Here is a 16,175-nt window from a genome sequence, read left to right on the forward strand (position 1 = left end):
CACATTCATCTCTCACATCTTTATTTTCCTTTACTGGGCAGTTCATTGTCATCTTTTGAGATCTAGTTCAGGCTATCATGTCTTCCAAGACACCTTCTCTGAGCCTCTCCTGGAATGAGGAGCCCCCTGATAAGCTCCTTCGAGCGGCTGGACCCCTCTTATCATTGTACCATTACTCTTGATTTGTGGTTGTGAATTCTTCATGCATAGAATTTGTGGATTCTTAATTTGGCATCTCCACATCAAAGAGTGCCTGACTCTCTGCACAGGTTGCTTCAACTGACCTGAATGAAATTGCCTTGTGTAATCACATCACACTTGGCCATGAGGTTATGTGGAGCTTTGCTTCCACACTTTCTGTTGGTCCCTAAAGCATAAGTTCCATGATGTGAAGGAGTTAGTCCAAGAGCTAGCTGGCCAGGGTAGTTGGCAGCTGATACCTCTCCTGGGAATCATTTGGTGGGACTTGCTGCAAAAATGCATTTTCTAGCTTTTAACATCACCATCTTAAGTGTACCAGCCAATGGGAGTATTTGGGGTCTGCCTCACCTCTTATTTCTTCCAGGCCAAATGGGTAGCTTAGGGAGTCCAGGCCGGGTTCCGGCCAGGAGGGGCCACAGCACCATTGCTGTTAGCTTTCAGTTGGATTCAGTCATTATCTCTGGCAATCTGTTTTTATCCAAAATCTCTAAGAATAAAATTATGATGATAACTAACACATATTCAATTGCTTATCATGTATCACACACTGTCTTCAGTAACTTCTTGAACACCACAAGACAACTCACCAAGTTTCTCTCTCTTTTTTTTTAAAGGTTTTATTTATTTATTCATGAGAGACAGAGAGAGAGAGAGATTGAGAGAGAGAGGAGAAACACAGGCAGAGGGAGAAGCAGGCTCTATGCAGGGAGCCCGATGTGGGACTTGATCCCGGGTCTCCATGATCACACCCCGGGCCGAAGTCAGGCGCTAAACTACTAAGCCACCCAGGGATCCCCTCTGTCTCTCTCTTTTTTTTTTTAACTGATGTTTCCGTAGCACCTAGAACTGTGCCTGGCACAAAGTAAGGTTTCATTCATTTTCGTGTGGAATCGCTGAGTGGGCAGAATGATATTTCATGGTTTCAGAAATTTACCAAAGACCTGTCCCTGTCAAAAAATGGAGTTCAGGATAGTTAAGGACTTAAGATATTCCTTAGCAAATGAATGCCACCATTTGTGCATTGAATTGTGTTTTTAATACAATCCTGAAATCTTATTGCCCAAAAGTCTTACTTTGCTGTTTTTATGTAAAGCACACTTTTGTAAATTGAATCCTGCCCTCTCACTGACTTAATGGTTTTAGAGATACTCTGCATTTCTCCTGAATCTTACCCTGAGGGTAGGTTCTAATAATTCAAGCGGCTGTAACTTGTAAACAAATACTTCGCATTTCTAGAGGCATTGCCTATAAAGTAAACATATTTAGAAATGGGAATATATTTTCCTATTATTCCTAATATAGGAATATGTTTTCCTATATACTTCCTATCATATTGAGGAATAATTTTTCTACATAATCCCTACATCTTAATTTATCTTCTGGGTCACTCTGAATTTCTTATATCAAATTTTCATAAGATATGTACCTTCTGGACTCCAACATACTCTGCACACAGAAGGCTTCTCAGTTCCCCTTTGCAAGCAGACATGGGATATGATAAAGAATAAGAGTCACTGGATGCACCTCTCGTCTGGCAGATGGAGGCTCTCATCAGGGCCCATGTCCTATGAATTTTAAGTAAAGTGGGAAGCCAGTATTGCAAAGAGATTTCACCAGCTCTTTGCTAGGAGAGAGTTTCATGAGTCTTTCTTTCTTTCTTTCTTTCTTTCTTTCTTTCTTTCTTTCTTTCTTTCTTTCTTTCTTTTTTTTAAAGATTTTATTTATTTATTCATGAGAGACACAGAGAGAGAGGCATAGACACAGGCAGAGGGAGAAGCAGGATCCATGCAGGGAGCCCGATGTGGGACTCGATCCCAGGACTCCAGAATCACTCCCTGGGGCTGAAGGCAGGTGCTAAACTGCTGAACTACCCAGGGATCCCCCAAGTCCTTCTTTTCTTAAAGCCTATTTTGTTTCTTATTTCTCACCCATTTCTACCCTAGAGAATGATTAGGGCTGTGTGTGTGTGTGTGTGTGTGTGTGTGTGTGTGTGTGTGTGTGTTAGGGAGATCAGCAGGGAGTCATATGTACATTTTTAAAAAATGCTCAGCTCTGAGACTCTCTGAGAATCATTGTAGGGCAGTCACAGCCCGGGAGTTGGGTGATAGTACTATAGCATAGACTGAGAATGCTGTAAACTTTCTCAGGGCACTGATATGCACATTATTTATCATGAAAAGAGCATGATTTTAGGACTAGGAAGTCCTAGGTTTGACTCCTAGCTCTGTCCTGTCTGGGAGACCTTGACTTAGGTATGTGACCTCAGTTGGCCCTCTGTTTCCCCATCTATCAAGTGGGGATATGATTTCCTATTTCATGGGGTTGTTGTAAAGATGAAGTTAGATAATAAATGTAGAAGCTCATTGCTTATAGTAGTTGCTCAATACAGTTAGGTTTTCTTCATCTAAGTGCCAATTAAACAAATGATGGTTTCCCTGTTTTTCCATTTGTCCCAGCTCAATGGTTTCAGTTATGAAGTTTGATAGCAGACTTGCCTATTTGCTGTAGAATGAGGCCCCAATGCAACATTTTTTGCATATTCAGGTTTCACTGAGGAAACAAGGATATTCAGACATTGTGAGATTATTCTATGGATGGAAACAGGTAAATAAATACCTTGAGCCAAAATTGATTTTGTCATTAAGGAAATGAAAAGGCAAGCCACAGAATGGGAGGAAATGTTTGCAATATATATATCTGAAAATGGGATGTTATATAGAATATATGCTAACACTGAAAATATAATTCAACTAAAAATTAGATGAGCAAGCCAATAGATTTAAAAGATTCAAATAGACACTTGACAAAAGAATATATATAATGATCAGCCAATATATAATATATACATGAAAAGATGCTAGTTATCAGGGAAATGCAAATTCAAACCATGAGGATACACTATTATGTATCCACTGGATAGACAAATTTAAAAAGACCAAAAAGACCAATTATTGGCAGACATGGAACAACCAGAACTCTCCTACACTGTGGGTAGGAATGTAAAATTGCACAACCACTTTGGAAAACTGTTTGGCAGTTTCTTAAAAAGTTAAAAATATATCTACCATATGACCCAGTCACTTCCCTCCTACATATTTACTGAAGAGAAATAAAGACATATGTCTCCCCTAAGATTTTACATGAATTTCCATAGTGTTTTCTTTGTAATAGCCCTAAACTGGAAACAACCAAAATGTTCATCAACAGTGAATGCAAAAATAAAGTGTGATATATGCATTGCATAGATGGAATTCTAGTCAGCAATAAAAAAGAGCAGCTACTAATACATGCTACAGTATGGATGAATCTCAAAACAATATGCTGGGGATCCCTAGGTGGCGCAGCGGTTTGGCGCCTGCCTTCGGCCTAGGGCGCGATCCTGGAGACCCGGGATCGAATCCCACATCGGGCTCCCGGTGCATGGAGCCTGCTTCTCCCTCTGCCTGTGTCTCTGCCTCTCTCTCTCTCTCTCTGTGTGACTATCATAAATAAATAAAAATTAAAAAAAAAAAAACAATATGCTGATTGAAAGAAGGAAGACATAACATGCTGTATAATTTTATTTACATAAAATGTAAACTACTTTCTAGTGACAAACAGCAGGTTAGTGGATGACTGGAAATGAGGATCAATCAAGGAAGGGATAGACTGTAAAAAAGCATGAGGCGTTTTTTGGAAGGTGTTGGAAATGTTCTGTAGCTTGATTGTGGTGTTATTCTCATGGGTATGTACAGTTGTCAAAATTTGTTAAATGGCATGCTTTGAATGAATGCAGTCTGTTGTAAAATAAATTACCCTCAATAATGTTGATAAGGAAAAAAGAGAAATTATTTATTTAAAGCAAAAATAGCAATGAATTTTATAACATATGTAGAAGATATAAATAGATAGGTAGACAGATAGATATTAAATAATCTCAAACAGTAGCACAATAGATGGGTGAATGAAATGGTAGCATATTGTATTATTGTAAGGTTCTTCAATTATCTGAAAAGTGTTATAACATTATATGAGGGAAGAATGTGTTAGGTTAAAGATGCATATTTTATACTATAAAAATCACTAAAAAGTATACAAGTAACATAGTTAAAACTCTAACAGTGGGATACTAAAACCTATGCAATTAATCAAAAGAAGACAGAAGCAGAGGGAAAAGAGAACAAAGAACACATGGGATAAATAGAGGAAAGATTGCAAGATAATAGTTTCAAACTCAATCGTGTTAATAATTACATTAGATGTAAATGGTTTAAACACTCCTACTTAATTTACAGATTGTCAGACATAATAAAAAAATCAAGACTGAACTAGATGCTTTCTATAAGAAATGCACTTAAAATATAAAGACAAATTGATTAAAAGTGAAAGAATAAAACATTTACACCTGCAAACATTAACCATAAGAAAACTAGAGTGGATATATTAATATTAGATAAAGTAGACTTCAGAAAAAAGAATATTACCAGAGATAAAGAGGAACTCTTTGTAATGATAAAGCAGTCTACTCATCAAAAAGGCATAACAATCTGAATGTGTATGGACTCACAAAATAGCCTTAAAATACTTGAAGCAAAAATGGAAAGTATTGAAAGGAGAAATTAACAAATCCAAAATTATAATTGCAGACATTAGTCATTCTCTCTGAGTAACTGATATAATAAATAGTAATTGATATAAAAATTGATATAATAAACAGCAATATGAACATTACTAATTAACTTGACTTAAATGATATTTATAGAATAAATACTCTATCCAACAACACAGAATGTACATTTTTTACTTATTTTTAAATTTTATTTAAGTATAATTAATATACAGTGTTTATTAGTTTTAGGTGTATAATATATGTATGATTCTTCAATTCTATACATTTCTCAGTGCTCATGAAGATAAGCATACTCTTCATCCCCTTCACCTATTTCACTCATATCCCCCAGCCACCTGCCCTTTGATAACCACAAATTCGTTCTTTATAGTTGAGACTCTAGCTTGTCTCTTTTTCTTCTTTGTTCACTTGTTTCATTTCTTAAATTCCACATATGAGTGAAATCATATGGAATACATCTTTCTCTGACTGACTTATTTTACTAAGCATTATACCCTCTGGGTCCATCCAAGTTGTTGCAAATGGCAAGATCTCATTCTTTTTATGGCAGAATAATATTCCATTATATGTATATATATCACATCTTCTATATCCATTCATCTATTGATGGATGCCTTTGTTGCTTCTGTATCTTGGCTATTGTAAATAATGCTGCAGAAACACAGAGGTGCATATATCTTTTGGAATTAATGTTTTCATTTTCTTTGGGTAAATGCCCAATAGTGGAATTACTGCACCATATGGTATTTCTATTTTTATTTTTTGAGGAACTGCCATACTGTTTTCCACAGTGGCTGCACCAATTTGCATTCTCACCAACACTGCACAGGGGTTCCTTTCTCCCCCTATCCTTGCCAACACTTCTATTTCTTGTGTTTTGGGTTTTAGCCATAATGTGATATCTGTGGCTATGATTTGCATTTCCCTAATGATTTGTAATGTTGAGTGCCTTCTCATATGTTTGTTAGCCATCTGTATGTCTTCTTTGGAAAAATGTCTATTTTTTTCAAGTGCACATAACACATTTATCAAGACAGACCATGTAAATTTAAAGGATTGAAATCATACAAAGTATGTCTTCTGATTAGAATTAAATTAGAAACGAATAACAAAAACATCTGGAATAATACCATGTATTAGGAAATTAGACAACACACATAATTTATAGGTCAAAGGAGAAATCACAAGGGAAATTAGAAAATATTTTGAATAAAATGAAAATGAAACAGAACATATCAGAATTTGTAATGTATAGCTAAAGCAGTGCTTAGAGGCATACTTATAATTAAAATACATTAGAAAAGGATAAAGGAAAAAAAAAGAAAAGGATAAAGGTAGAGAATCAGTGGTGTAAATTCTCATTTTAAGAAGCTAGAAAAAAAGAACAAATTCGAAGCAAGCAGAAATAATAATATAAATGAAAGCAGAAATCACTGAAATAAGAAATAGCCAAAAAATAAGCATAATTAATGCAAAAATAATTTTTTCTTTAAAAGATAGATAAAATTTATAAACCTTCAGCTAGATTAATTAAAAAAAGAAGAGACACAAATGATCGATATCTGAAATAAATGAGAAGACATCACTACAGATCCTATAGATATTGAAAGGATAAAATGAGGGACACCTGGGTGGTTCAGTGGTTGAGTGTCTGCCTTTGACTCAGGGCATGATCCTAGTGTCCTGGGATTGAGTCCCACATCAGGCTCCCCGTGGAAAGCCTGCTTCTCCCTCTGCCTATGTCTCTCCCTCTCTCTCTCTGTGTCTCTCATGAATAAATAAATAAAATATTTTTTAAAAAGAAAGGATAAAATTAAATATTATTGTTATTATTATTGATGTAACGTCAATGTAATGCCAATATGTGTGACAATATATATGAAATAGAAAATTTCATGAAAGACACATATTACCAAAAGTGACTCAAAAAGAATTGGAAAATTTGAATAGCTTCATCTGGCATTGCTGGTAAAATCTACCAAATACTTAAGAAAAGAAAACATATTAACTTTACACAAATTCTTTTGGAAAATGAAGGGAAGACTTTGTAACTCATTTTAAGAGCATTAATTACCCTGACACCAAATATCAGAAAGGGAGACAGAACGTAAAGATTGCTAACTCTGGGAAACGAACTAGGGGTAGTAGAAGGGGAGGAGGGCAGGGGGTGGGAGTGAATGGGTGACGGGCACTGGGGGTTATTCTGTATGTTAGTAAATTGAACACCAATAAAAAATAAAAAAAAAATTACCCTGACACCAAAAACAGACAAAGATATTATGAGACCAATATTCCTTGTGAACAAAATGTTATAGATCACATACAGTATATTTTACTGTAAAATAATATACAATGATCAAGAGGGATTTATCTAGGAATGTTAGGCTTGTTTAACATTTGAAAATCAATCTATACAATTTGCCATATTAACATTATAAACGAGAAACATCATATAATCATCTCAATAGATGACACTCAATTGATAGAGAACAGTCAGTGAATCAACACCTCCAACTGCCATCACTCTTCGCGATCTCCAGAGTCTGAAGGATCAGTTGAGAAGACCAGAAAGGCTATACTTCATGGTATTTCTCATGAGTTTGAGGGGCTTCAAGGAAAGTACCCAGCTCAGTGTGTTTACCACCCTTGAGTTTAGAGCCTGATCCTGGAGTTTGGTTGAACATAGAGAGAAAGAGTTCACTAAAGATTTTATTCCCAGCAGTTGTTAAAAACAATAACTCATTTTAAGAGATTTTAAAAACAAAGTCAATAAGAAGGTGTTCAGAAGAAGGGAGAGAGAAGGAAACCTGTATTTTCCATTATAGTATTCTGAAACATGGTGAAGAAAAAACCAGAACTGAGGGGGGAGGTGTGCAGATGCAGGAAGGCCAATAGATATTGTCTGCACAGTAGTCATGACCACAGGTGGCTGAGAGATGAAGGAAAACAGTGACTTTTACCACGTTGAAGGAAGATATTATTCATATCTGTATACATTTCTATTGGTGCTATAACTAATTGCCATAAACTTGGTGGCTTAAAATAACACAAACTTGGGCAGCCCAGGTGGCTCAGCAGTTTAGCACCGCCTTCAGCCCAGGGCCTGATCCTGGAGACCCGGGATTGAGTCCCATGTCGGGCTCCCTGCATGGAGCCTGCTTCTCCCTCTGCCTGTGTCTCTGCGCCTCTGTCTCTGTCTCTCATGAATAAATAAATAAAAACTTTAAAAAAAAACAACAACACAAACTTGTTGTCTTATAGTTCTGGAGATCAGAAGTCTGAAATGGGTCTCAATGATAAAAATCTGTCAGCAGAGCTGTATTCCTCTTGGAAGCTCTAGGAAAGAATTGACTTCCTTGCCTTTTCTAGCTTCTGGAAACTACCTCATTACTTGGCTTTGTGGCCCCTTCCTCCATTTCAAAGCCAGCAATGGCTAGTTGAGTCCCATGTTGCATCTCTCTGACTGCTTTGTTGTCACATCTCCTTCTCCTGCCTCGCTCTCTTATAAGGACCCTCATCATTACATTTGGGCTCCTGGATAATCCAGGATAATCTCTCAATTTCAAGATCCTTGATTTTTTTTTAAAGCTTTATTTATTTGAGGGATGCCTAAGTGGCTCAGTGGTTGAGCATCTGCCTTCAGCTCAGGGTGTGATACTGGAGTCTTGGGATCAAGTCCTGCATTGGGCTCACCGTGGGGAGCCTGCATCTCCTTCTGCCTGTGTCTCTGTATCTCTGTGTCTCTCATGAATAAATAACATCTTGAAAAATAATTTTTTAAAAAAGATTTATTTATTTGAGAGAGAGAGAGAGACAGAGTGATAGCAAGAGTGGAATTAAGAGAGAGGGAGAGAGAGAAAAAGACTCTCCACTGAGCAGAGAGCCTGACATGGGGATGGATCACAGGACCCTGAGATCATGACCTGAGCCGAAGGTAGATGCTTAACCAACTGAGCCACCCAGGTGCCCCTTAAGATCTTTGATTTAATTGCATCTGAAAAATCCCTTCTGCCACATGGGGTAACATATTCTCAGGTTTCATGGACGAGGACCTGGTCACTTTGGGGGCTATTATTCTGCGTAACACACTTTCAACGGAAGTAGAATTAGAAAAATTAAAAACATGAGAGACTCATAAAACATTTCTGTGTGAAAGGAAGAGGGATATAGTTTGGATTATGATCTTATACACTAGACTGCAGCAGGGAGAGAGTTACATTGAGTGCCTGCTTTTTATGGGGTCAAGGGGTGTGGAGACAGATGCCAATGTGAGCAATGGGGCCTTTGACGCCTGGACAAAAAGCAAGGGTGAAGTTTTCCAAGGGGAAGATGGCATGGGGGATCCTCATGGAGGCAGAGCACAGAGTGACAGTTCTGCAGGGCACATGGAGACTTTGGTAGCATCTGAGGAAGGTGCAGAGGTCACCCTGTGCTTGCCTCAGATGCGCCTGTGCCCTGGTTCCTGGAGCGGGGGTAGGGGTGCTGCTGCGTCCCTCTCACGTCTGTGCTTCCCTTGCTCCTCTCGCTCCTCTCGCAGGTATGCCGGGATCCTCCTGGACGAGGACATCTTCCACGGGAAGGAGCTGGCGGACAGTCGGCCGTTGCAGGCGCTGGTGGCGGGGCTGAAGGCCTACAGTACCTGGGAGAACGTCCGCTGCCTGCAGGACTGCCGGGAGTGCACAGGAGGCATGGTGAGCCCTGCGGGCCCCAGAGCCCCCCAGGCCTCCCTGCTGCAGCATGCGCGAGGCCACCGCTGTGTGCTCACCAGCAGGCCACCACCTTTAGGCAGAAACCTGTTACCTTTGTGACCCTGGGTGCATCAGCTAGCCTTGCCATCCGTGCGGTCTGCCTCCTACCATGCTGCAAGGACTGATGGGGATGACTACATTTGTAAAATGTAGCCCAGAGGGTCTGGCCCACACAGGCCTACAATAAATGTCATTAAACTTGGTGGTGGCCATTGTTGGCAGTATGGGAAAGGGCCAATGAGGGTCAGATGATGACAGCACTGCTCCAAAGTTTGAATCCCTTGGGAAGAATGCAGGAAATGACCTCAGAGGTGTCCGGCCTCAGGAAGAAGGTAGACAGGGATGTGCCAAGCATTTGGAGACTGCTTAGGGGGTCCCCAACCCTGGGGCTCTAGCTGGATTGTGCAGTGAGGGGCACGAGGTGTGAGAAATCTCAGTATGAATCTTTGGAGAATTGAGGGGGACTCTGAGGACAGCTGGAATCTGTGCTCGATTCTCCTACAACCCTGAGAGCAGAGGCACTTTCAAGATGTAGGAAACAGGATATGGGGAGTTTCTGCACCCTTGTGGGGGCTTCGAGCTGATGAAAAGCAGAATCCACATGGGGTCTGTGAGGGATGGCAGGTGGGGTATGGGGCTGCGGACCTGTGCCATGGTGCCATGGCAGGGCTGTAGGGATCAGCTATGGTGGCAGCTAAGTTTTATCCCCAAATGACAGCCCTGCATTGGTGACCCCCAGAGACTGCACTTCTTCACTGGCATGTAGGCTGGATGCAGGCACTGCTGGAGCCTCCAAAAGACATTCTCTGGAGAAAGGGGGCAAGAAGGACCCCCTGTTGGGTTTTTGACCCGAGTTTGATCCTGAACTTGGCTGAATATTGGCCTGTAAACAGCAGTTCTGAACCTGCAGGGGAGGATTACGAGTTTTACCCTCAGTGAGAAGGGGTCAAGAGCAAGTTAAGGGCAGTGGTAGAAAATAAAGAGGGAAGGATAAGTTTTCAGAAACTCTGCGGTCCTGCTGCTCTGTATCAGAGCTGGGGCATTTGGAAGGGTGAGGAGTGAGGGATGAAGGGCAAGGAGTGAGGAAGGGCTGGCCCTTCATGGCAGGCCCAGCCCAAGAGTTTCTTCCACATGAACAATATGGATGGGAATGAGGACCTCCTGTGTTCTCATTTGAAAGCCAGTGTGATCATTTCTCTTAAAGTGGCTAAGGAAAGATGTGCCAATGATGTAGGGAGGGTTCAGTTAGTTAGGTGTGCACTCTGTATCTATGATGATGGTGGGGATGATGGTGGTGAACATGCCTGCTTTCCTCCTGTGGATGTTGTGTGGGAGTCCACATGGAAGGAAGGAGAATGCAGAACAAAGTAACAGCTGGCACTGGAGCACAGCTGAGCCAGTTGCTGAGGTCCTCTGAGGCAGCCAGTTACAATGGCTCAATGTGACTTTTCTTAGTGACCTGACAAGGTGGGAGACTCCTGCCACATGGCTGGTTTCCACCTATAACTCCAGGGAAGTGGCTATCTCTTGGAATCGGAGTTTGCTGGCAGCAGTTAGAAACAGAACTCAGAGATTCTGTGGTAGAGCAAGAAAGTTTAAGTTAGCAGGTAGGAGGTAAGACCAAAAGTGACTCCTCCAGCAGAGGCAGCCCACATAGGGGAGAGTTGGGGCTCTGCTAGCAGTGCTGAGCAGATGCAGATACTGTGGCTTCTGATAGGTGACTCAACCCAAGAGTGTGCTCAAAACCACCTGTGGTCTTTTCGTCTTCCTCCTTTGGCTCATTCCCTTTGATGCATTTCTTGGGCTGATTTGCCCAGTGGTCTCCTGCCCCTGGGCCTTCATACCCTCCCAGATGACCTGATAGACAGGATGGTAGACAGGTGGACTGATGGCAAATAAGATGATGGATAGATGGATTCATTAAATTGTTGCTCTGTGTATTCATTACCTCTGATAATTTAGTTTCACTGGAATGTTACTAATTTGGCTCTTTGGGATTTATGATTATGTATTTGAAAATGGGAAAGGGAAAAAAGGCTGTTAGATGTCTTGCAAGCATCGACACTGACAAAAATGATCAGTTCTTCCTGTCTGCTTGGCTTATCTCAGTCCCAAGGGGAATATTCAAGACGCAGCAGCCTCTAGCATTTGGTCTAGGTGAGAGCTCACCATCCCAGCATTGTTACTCTTAAGCTATTCTGTGCAAACCTTTGGATTCAGAGGTTCTTTCTCTCCACGTTTATTGTTTCCATAGCACTTGGTGGTCTATTTTTTTTTTTTTTAAGAAAATGGAAGCCTGATTTTATTGATGCACACATTGACGGATCTGCGATTGGAAGGGGCGGTGACGTTAACATGACACTGGTGGTTAACGCAACGGAAACATGAGGGCAGGAGATGGCTTTGCAGGGACACGATGCCTTCATAAGTTAGGGAAACGGACTGCTAGCTGGCTGCCCTTTCATTTCATGTTCTTCACAAACTCCTCTCCCTTTTTGATGGAGGCCTTCAGCTCGGGGATGGCTTCTGCTATCATCTTCTCTTCAAAAGGGGAGATCTTGCCAATGCCTAGATTTTTCTCGATGCCCTTTTTCCCCAGCAGTAATGGTGTGGAGAAATAGGCACAGTCTGCTTCCTGGGATTTAACAAAGGAACATTCGACAACTCCTTCCTTCCCATTCATTGCATCCACAAGGGAGAAGACAAACCGGGCTCCAGCGTATGCCATGGACAGGGTGGCGGAGCCTGCTCCAGCTTTGGCCTTCACCACCTCCGTGCCGGCCTCCTGGATCCGCCCAGCGACGGCTGCCAGCTGGTCCTGGGGAAGGTCCACCTTGGGAGTGCGCTGAGAGATCAGGGGGATGATGGTCTTCCCGGCATGACCGCCAATGACAGGCACATTGACTCGCCCGGGATCCAAACCCTTTAGTTCTGCAATGAAAGTGTTGGCCCTGACAATGTCCAGGGTCGTCACCCCGAAGATTTTATCAGGGTCATAAGCTCCGTGTTTCTTGAAAACCTCCGTTGCAATTGGGATGGTGGAGTTGACCAGATTTGAAATGACGCAGATCATGGCCTCGGGGCAATGCTGGGCGCAGGCCGCAGTCAGGGTGGCCACGATTGAGGCATTGGTGCTGACCAGGTCATCCCGTGTCACGCCTGGTTTTCTTGGGACTCCGGCTGGAATAACCACCACATCGCAGCCTTTGAGGCAATCCGGCAGCTGCTCGGGTCCGAGGTGGCCTTTCACGGTTGCTCTGGTGTCGATGTGGCTCAGATCTGCGGCCACTCCGGTGTATGAGCAACATCGTAGAGGGTCAGGCGGCTCCCTAAGGGGCTGTTCTTGAGAAGCCGCGCAAGGGGCTGCCCCATTCCTCCGGAAGCCCCAAGCACAGCTCCTTTAGCCTTGTTCTGGGCCGAGGTGCTGAAGCTGCGGCGGAGAGCGGCGCAGGAGCCGGCGGCTGGCAGGTGACACCAACGACCTCCACACTGCTTGGTGGTCTATTTAATAGTATCATCACTGTGCCTCAGGAAGCCATGGGGAAGTCTTAGGTTGGCTCTTTCTACAGAAGCCTCAGCAACTGTTGCTTTCTTTGGGTGATAGCTTGAATGTTGCCAGAGTGACATGTAGTTGCTAAAAGAACATTCTTAGCAGTGAAGTAGATAAATGCAGAGTACAAGTAGAAACATAGTCTATCACTTTTTGTGCATAAAGCCTGGGCTAAATGAGATCTCGTACAAACTCTTTCTCCAAAATTAGATCGTCAAGTAAACAATACTGGTTGGAACTTTTCATAATTGGTGTTCACGCAAGCACGTCATGGTCTTAATGACTGCTGATTAAGAGTCATTGTTCCCTCTTTCTAAATTCTGTCTGTGTGCAGAGCAGTGTACGAGGTACACATTCCCCGTCCTGAGGGCCAGGTAACGTGAGAGTGGACAGTATACATGGTGCGTGGAACTGAGTGACCCTAGAATTCAGTCAAATGAGTGTTCAGGGACTGCCAGTCTGACCAGGTTGAAGTTACATGAAGTCACTCTCCTGACTAAAACAGCAGGACCCTGAACATCAGGCAGCGAGAATGAGGAAATAAAATAAAACCAGATGAGCTTTACATTTTTCCCAGTTTACTACCTTGAGAGTTTCCACACCATGCCTTAGGAGGGGCAACCAAGGCAGAGCCCAGTGAACTTGCTGATTTGAAGACACAAAGCTGAGAGTCAAGGGAGACCAAAGTACCTGGAATTCACTGGCTAGAGTAGGAGACGGAAGAGAACTTAGAGAGAGAACTCAGGCATCTGCGGTGGTCCCCTTCAGACATTCAGATGAGCACCGATTATTGCATGTGAGTGAGGGAAAGAATCACCTGGAAGATTTGGAGGGAACAATATCTGGTCTTCACACGGGGCTGGGAATAGTGCCTTTTCCCACAAGCCAGGCTGGAATACCTCAAAACTCAACCTGAGGAAAAAAAGAAGTGTGTAAAAAAACAAAGTTAAGGATGACAGCAGATTGCTTTCTTAATATATAAGATTTTTTTCTTAGTATTTACATCTCTTTAAAAGGGAATTGAGGGGCACCTGGGTGGCTCTGTCAGTTAAGTATCTGACTCCTAGTTTTGGCTCAGGTCCTTCTAATCTCAGCATTATGGGATGGGGCTCAAAGGGTAGTCTGCTTGAGAGTCTTCCTCTCTCTCTTCCCGTCCTTCCCCTTGCTTGAACACACACACACTCTCTAAAATAAATAAATCTTTTTAAAAATTAGATAATTGACTCTCTTAACAAAAGTAATTTCAGTGTAGAGTCAGTTTTTATAACATATGTAAAAGTAAAATGTATGACAATAATCACATAAAGGCCAGAAGGGGAGAAAAGGAAGTATACCATTGTAAGGTTCTTATGCTACACCTGATGTCTGTATCTCCTGAAAGTAGACTGTGGGAAGTTGAAGACCTATAAACCCTAAAGCTACCACTGAAATAAAAAAAAAAAAAGAGTTATAGCTACTAAGCCAACAAAGGAGTTAAATGGAATTCAGCAATACTAAGTTAATCCAAAAGAAGGCAGGAAAAGAAGCAGGGGAGAATGAAGAGATTGTTCAAATAAAACACAAATAGCCATATGGTAGATGTAAACCGAACCATGTTCATAAACGCTTTACATGCAAATACCCCAATTAAAAGGCAGAGATTGCCAGATTGGATTAAAAAAACCAAGACCCAACTATAATGCCTATAAGAAACACACTTCGAATATAAAGACACAAAGAGATTAAAAGTAAAAGGATGAAGAAAGATATGCCATGCTCACAACTCATCCAAAGAAAGCCAGAGTGACTGTTAATATCAGACAAAGCAGATTTCAGAGCCAAGAATGTTGCCAGGGATAATAAATAAGTCCATTTCATAATGACAAAGGGACCACTTCGAGAGGATATAATAATCCTAAACCTAATAACAAACTTAGCAGGTTAACAATAATCGGGTTAATAACAGCCTTACCTACTTTGGTTATTCCCACTTTGCAGATGAAAAAATGGGGGCTTAGAGCAGTTGGACTTGTCTGAGCTCCCACAGGTGGCTAGGGGATTTAAAGCCCGATTCGCCTGACCCCAGAGCCCATATTGATATTGTGAAGCTGTGCCCCAGGGAGGAGTGGGAAATCATACTGAGGTGTCTGGGAGGCTCTCCAAGGAGGAAGGCTCACCTTTGTTGTGTGGAATGGACAGATACCCCTGGGTAAATGGGACCCCATTGCACACTGCATTTGCACACAGGTCCTGCTTCAGTTTAATGAGCCTCCTAATCTTTTGAGGCCCACACTTAACCAAAGATGAGGTCTGAACTTCTTGGGGCTTAGTGTCTCTGGTACTGCAGATCTGCCCTTCCAACTGATTCTTTATGCTGATGAAAGGCAGCCTCTTCCCATATCAGACACAGTATATGCAGGGACCCAGGATCCAGGGGCTGGAGTCTCTTTGCTTTTTACTTGTTTTAGTTAACAGTCATTAAGCACTTTCTATAGATGTAGGCAACTTTATAAGTGCTCTGCATATAGGAACTTAGCTAACTCTCCTATTAGATGAATACTATTATCAGACTTACTTTCCAAAGGCAGAAACTGAGGCCAGAAAGAGATTAAGTAACTGGCCAAGGTTAAGCAACTAAAAAGTGGCAGAGCCAAGCTTTAAGCCCTGAAAATCTATCTCCAGAGGCCATGCACCAAACCATTGGGTCATATGCAAATGAAGTGTGCCCTATGCTCCAGAAAATAGCTGAGTTCATGTTAATGGGATGAGCAAAGTTTGAATCTAGCATGCCACTTTGCACCTGTGTGACCTTGGTCAGGTCTATGTCATTCCTGAGCCTATAGACTCATGTTGCTGAGCTACCCAGAAGTTGGCATTAAACTGGATCCTCCCGTAATGGGGGAGGTTGACTGGCATGGCCAGATTCTATTCTTCTTAGACTCTCTGAGGTGATTCCTGGCTCTTGCCCTCTGTTGTACGGCTGAGGGAAGGAAGGTGGGATGTGGCTAAATTACTCACCCCAAACCTCTTCAGTAAGTCAGGGAGGGGTTGGAACAGGAGCTGGTATGCTCCTGCTCCTGGCATGCAG

General features: G+C 42.0%; 1 protein-coding gene and 1 pseudogene across 4 annotated transcripts in view; one reads left to right on the plus strand and one right to left on the minus strand.

Moving 5' to 3' along the window:
• The window catches only part of ACOXL (acyl-CoA oxidase like), a 348,079-nt gene that overhangs the window by 163,687 nt on the left and 168,217 nt on the right, over positions 1-16,175 (plus strand). For all 4 annotated transcript variants that reach the window (XM_038561425.1, XM_038561423.1, XM_038561424.1 and 1 more), the window contains one exon: positions 9,348-9,501. In XM_038561425.1, the coding sequence (XP_038417353.1) occupies positions 9,348-9,501 (154 nt within the window). The remainder of the gene's footprint in view (positions 1-9,347; positions 9,502-16,175) is intronic.
• Positions 11,884-16,171, minus strand: LOC102157188 (annotated as a pseudogene).

The sequence above is a fragment of the Canis lupus genome, chromosome 17 (genome assembly GCF_011100685.1).
Source record: "Canis lupus familiaris isolate Mischka breed German Shepherd chromosome 17, alternate assembly UU_Cfam_GSD_1.0, whole genome shotgun sequence".
In the NCBI taxonomy this organism is placed as follows: Eukaryota; Metazoa; Chordata; class Mammalia; order Carnivora; family Canidae; genus Canis; species Canis lupus.